Here is a 5,137-nt window from a genome sequence, read left to right as displayed (position 1 = left end):
TAAATAAGTTAACAATAAGACAAATTCACTTGGGGAGTGGTTACACTTATGAACTAGTAAAGTTGTTGATTCTCTTACCGTCAATTCACTGTATCACTTCCTTCCTTCTTATCTTCTACAATGCACATCATCTTTTTCTTCTAATTTTGTTTTTACTTTTCTTCTTTTTTGGTCTTGATATGATTGGTAGAAATATTATTTAAAAGTTTCCTATTTTTATTTTTGTACTGATTTGTTTTATTAGATGTTTTGATTCTTTATTTTTTTAATATTTTATTTTATAAAATAATTTAAAATTTTTAACTAAAATCACAAATAATTTATCAATTAACAATTCAAAATAAAATACAAAATTATTATGCTTAACACTGCGGTGTGATATTTAAATTTTTCATTAAAATTGAGTTTAACAATCTATTTAAACTATTTTGCAAAATACACAAAATTTTAAAAAAAATTATCAAAACACATTATCCAAATAAATAATCTAAACAAAATATTACATCTCCAAAAAATATATAAACTTGTACTTTGAATCACATTTTTTCATTTGATTCAAGTCATTTTGTATTAGCAACCTTGTGCAACCCATTAGAAATCATCACTATAGTTAATTTTTAATATGAAAAACATAATTACACATGAAATATGTGGGACCTAAAGATGATTACAACTTTACATAAATAACAATAAATTACTAATTCAGAAACCCGAACTAAATAAGGTTATATCCATACATATTATTTATGTCTTATCCGTATACCGACATTAATGGTGTCATTACAGCCCATCCTTCTTAAACGATAATTTAGTTTAACCACAGTAAAAGAATATATTGGTTGTACATAACATATATATTTCATGATAATTTTCTATTTATTCCCCGTGTTATTATTTTATATTCCCCGTGTTATTAGGATTATACGCAAACGATAACAGAAGATACAAGAAACCCTAGAAGCTAGGAAGCTAACAAAACATCATACAATTACATGCCTAGTAAGTCCGTTGCATTACAAAGGAATTACTCAAACTATTAAAATAACATATCATTTTGTTATTTAAGCTTAACTTAGGTTAAATATTCTTAGTACAAATCTAGACTCCGTTTGCTCAACGCACATGCATGTGTATTAATATATTACTATATGACTAAATTATACTCTACCAAACCAAAACCAAGTAGATAAACAACTGTCCCATCTTAATTTCTAAACCATAACCTAACAGCCCAAGTAGATAACAAGATCGAGTTAAAACAAATTTAGTTATCATCCACGTATGCCATGACAGAGTTAGAAGAACTAGGATTAGCCATGGCTCCTAAAAAAAAATTCCTACATTTTATATGATGTATATTTTTAACAAATGAACATAAATAAACATATGTGTAAATATATATATATATATATATATTCACCCCCAAAAAAATCTGTTAGTACAAAATTTCTTAAAAAGAAAAAATCCGTCACTGTGAATGCCTTCATTTTAACTCAAAGATACTTTCAAACTCCTATCCCATTCAAATTTCAACCTTGTAATAGACTCAATGTATATGTAGATGTATACATTACATACTACCACATTAATCCTTTGGATTATGCTTCGTACCATTCTACAAATACCGAGACCAAAATGTTAATTTAAACTGAAGCTTTCTATGGTAACAACTTTTTTCAACTTGACATAACATAAAAAAATAATACTGACAAGAAGCGCATGTAATAGTAATAGTAATAGTAATAGTAATAGGTGTGGTCCTCCTCCTGTCGGCAACTAGTACACTCAACTCAACACACAAAGAGAGACGCACGTGCTAATCACGTGCAACCTCTCTACCTAACTATGTCAACCCAACCACAGCTTTCTTTTCGCTTCGTAACTCTCCTTCTGGACAGTGTCATCATGTCTCTCTGACCACTCCTCTACAGTAACCAATGCTCAACTTGTCTCATGTGCCAATGCCAATGCCAATGCCATTACAATCAATTCTATATTTACCAAGAAAACTCCAAATTTTGACCATGCCACTACCGCAAGCTCTATGCTCAACGCTCTAAATCATCCAACCCAAACTTCAACCAGACATTTATATTAATAAGTATTTACTTTCAAATTATAACACAGTGGCTCAAAAAGCCACAAAATTCCGTTCAAATCCTAAAACAGATGTAAAAAGACTTGGACATAACTGATTAGTCGAAAACAAAGACCAAAAGAAAAAGGGCAACATACTCTAAATTTTAACAACTACACAGTAAAAACAGCACTTATCATCATCATTCTAATCCATGTCTTCTTCTTCTACTTCATATCCAACACCACACACCAAACTAAACAGAGAAAATCATAAATTTAGGCATTACTATTATTACATTATTGAGCAGCCATTTGTATTCTCATCACTGAACATATGGGCTGCAGAGGTATCAGAGCCAGAGCCATAACTAGGTTCAGCGTACGAGTATGGAATGGGATGAGCTGGAGCTGCCTGGGCTGGATATGGACTGTAGTTATAGTAATAGCCTGTGCTTGGAGGAATGAAGGGTGATCTCTGGTACATGACTTGTGGCTGTTGTTGCATCATGGCATGTTGTCTAGCTTGATGCATGTTCATCGTGTTCATGTTTGTCATCATGGGAGATGTTGATGATGGTGATGTATGGTTGTTGTAGCCATTCATGTTCATTAACATGGATGATGGATATTGACCAGTGGCATAGCCGTTGGGAAGCCCTGTAGAAGAAGCTGGGTAGCCATTATTGTTGGATTGGAGTTGGTATCCACCTAATCCATTAATGGGATTTCCCCCCATTCCAGCAGAAGTAGACAAACTAGGACCACTTCCATGAAAACCACCCAAGTTCAACATGTTGTTAAGGTCACTTGGCCTTCTTCCTTCCCCTGCAGCATTCATATTTCCACCCCCAAACTGAGGATTGTTACTCAGTTTCAGGGCAGCCATGGTCTTGGGATCAATCCCACCAGGTGAAGCCTTCATTCCCATGTTCTGATTAGGCTGAGCTTTCTTCCCAGAGTTCCCATTAGGAATACTACCATTGTTGTTGATCTTTCCATTGTTTTGTGCAGAGGCCATAGCAGCAGCTTGAGAATTTCTTTTTGCTTCGTTTGCTTCCATTGCTTGTTGCCTAAGCAAACCCAGTTGGTTTACTTTCTCTCTGAAAAACCTAATATCATCTTCTTCTTCCTCCTCCTCTTCATCATCAAAGTCATCATCTTCATCACAGCCGAAAGGAGCAAACTTGTGTTGCTGCTGGTTTTTGAAGGCCTCAAGGCCCTTAATCAAGTTTGGTTTGTGGAGTTGGCCTTTGTTGTTCTTGTCATCTTTGATACAGTTGTTGTTCTTCTGCTTCTGGCTTTGGTTGCCTTGCTGGGACCAAAGCTCGGCATGCTTACCAGCTCTAACTAGCTTTTTGATCAAAGTTGCAGAGTCTACACTCCCAGAAACTGTTACTTTTTGCTGCTCTGAATCAATGTTTACTTGGTAAACACCTTCAAGGAAAGGGAAAAAACAGAAATAAATTAAAAAGCCTTCATTGAAGAATCATATGATAAAAATTGAACAGGTAAAAAGATATTCTTTTTATACTCTGGGATCAGAACGTATGACCAGTCAATTTGAAGTTTTTATAAACTACCATTATAACAATTTGTTAGGGGGTTGTATTTTCATCTATATATCCATTAACTTCATTTTATATGGAAAAGAAAAGATCATAAAATTTGAATGGAAATCTGTAAATACAAACAGTTCACTAAAGATTAAATTTTTGTTGTGTTTTTCTTATCATTTTCTCACTGGAAAACAAGCAATATGGCATGAAAAGTGCCAATATGGTAAAAAAAAAGTCACCGTTGAGAAGAAGACAAGAGAATGACAACTTAAAAAAGTTGAGGAGAAAAGTGATCAGCACCTTCAATTCTTTGTAGGAGTTTCTTCACTTTCTGCTTGCACCCATCACAATGTATGTTCACTCTGAGAACACACGTCTGTAGATGAAAATTTAAAGTAAATTATTGCAAAAAGGAAAAGGAAAAAAAGCAAACATAAAAACAAGAATATGGTAGATGTGTTGGAGGAAAAGACCAATGCCTAACTTTGCTATTTGTAAAAGGAAGAGATTAACACATAAAAGATTAATGAGAATCAAAGAAAGACAAAATGTTGTTTAAGGTAGAAAGACCTGGATCTTGAGGAGCTTAAAGTCTTCTTCTTTAGTCATTTCTTCACTGCTGTTTGAACTCAAAAGCTCTCTCTCTCTCTCTCTCTCTCTCTCTCACTCAACACACTCCTTTTATATCTTCTACGAAAAGAGGTAAAAGGGTAACAACCCCTGAGCTAGTTGAAAATGGTAAGAATGGATTTTTATTTTGCCGAGTTTCTCTACAGCTAGAGCTAGTAGATTCTTTCTCCCAAAGTACCAGTGTACCACTAATCCATTCCTTCACTTCTCAAAAAAATTATATAAATAATATAAAACTAATGTCACATGGGTATTGAACCATTCCAAATGACACTATAAAAACAACTAAATATTGTATTGTAATATTTAAAAAATTTAAAAGAAACAAGAACCCAAATGCCAAGACAAATATAGGGAGAGAAGAAAATATAGAAAGAAAGACCACCCAACAGAAAGGGAGAAGAAAACAAAGTAAAAGAAAGATGGAGCTGGATAGTCAGAGAAAAAAGTGCAAGAGAGAGAGGGAGGGATTTAATAGAGTAAAACGTGGGAGGTACTTGCTAACTATACTTACTACCTTACTAGTTACTAGTAGCCATAACTAAAGTTGGGAGGAGGAAAAGAAAGGAAAGATTGTGTCTTTTTTTCCTCTCTGAATTCTGAAATGATGTGATTTAACGTTAAATACGGAGGAGTAGAGCGAGAGAGAGAGCGATCAGAAGAGGGTTAGAAAAACAATAAAAAGAAACAACAGCGACTTGACAGGCCGACTTCTTCCTCTGTCCACTTTGTCCATCTATCTACCCTCTTTTATTTAATTTCTCGTGATATTTTGTGTAATTTATTTGATATGTATTAAGTACTTAAAAGTGTTAAATCCTCTCTGTTCAAAAACAAAAATATCCTCTTGGTTCATGTGCTCCATCGTCTGA

At 33.8% G+C, this 5,137-nt stretch overlaps 1 protein-coding gene across 1 annotated transcript; it reads right to left on the bottom strand.

Moving 5' to 3' along the window:
* Positions 1 to 2,064: 2,064 nt before the first annotated feature.
* LOC133822669 (heavy metal-associated isoprenylated plant protein 37-like) lies at positions 2,065 to 4,875 on the bottom strand. The gene is made up of 3 exons (XM_062255077.1): positions 4,206 to 4,875; positions 3,936 to 4,011; positions 2,065 to 3,513 (listed from the first exon to the last, which is right to left on the bottom strand). Exons 1-3 carry the CDS (start codon positions 4,242 to 4,244, stop codon positions 2,372 to 2,374), a joined length of 1,257 nt encoding a protein of 418 aa, XP_062111061.1. The 5' UTR covers positions 4,245 to 4,875; the 3' UTR covers positions 2,065 to 2,371.
* Between the last annotated feature and the right edge of the window lie 262 nt (positions 4,876 to 5,137).

Source organism: Humulus lupulus, chromosome 3 (assembly GCF_963169125.1).
Source record: "Humulus lupulus chromosome 3, drHumLupu1.1, whole genome shotgun sequence".
Lineage (NCBI taxonomy): Eukaryota > Viridiplantae > Streptophyta > Magnoliopsida > Rosales > Cannabaceae > Humulus > Humulus lupulus.
The sequence above is the reverse complement of the archived record's forward strand: the minus strand, read 5'-3'. Positions and strand labels throughout refer to the sequence as shown.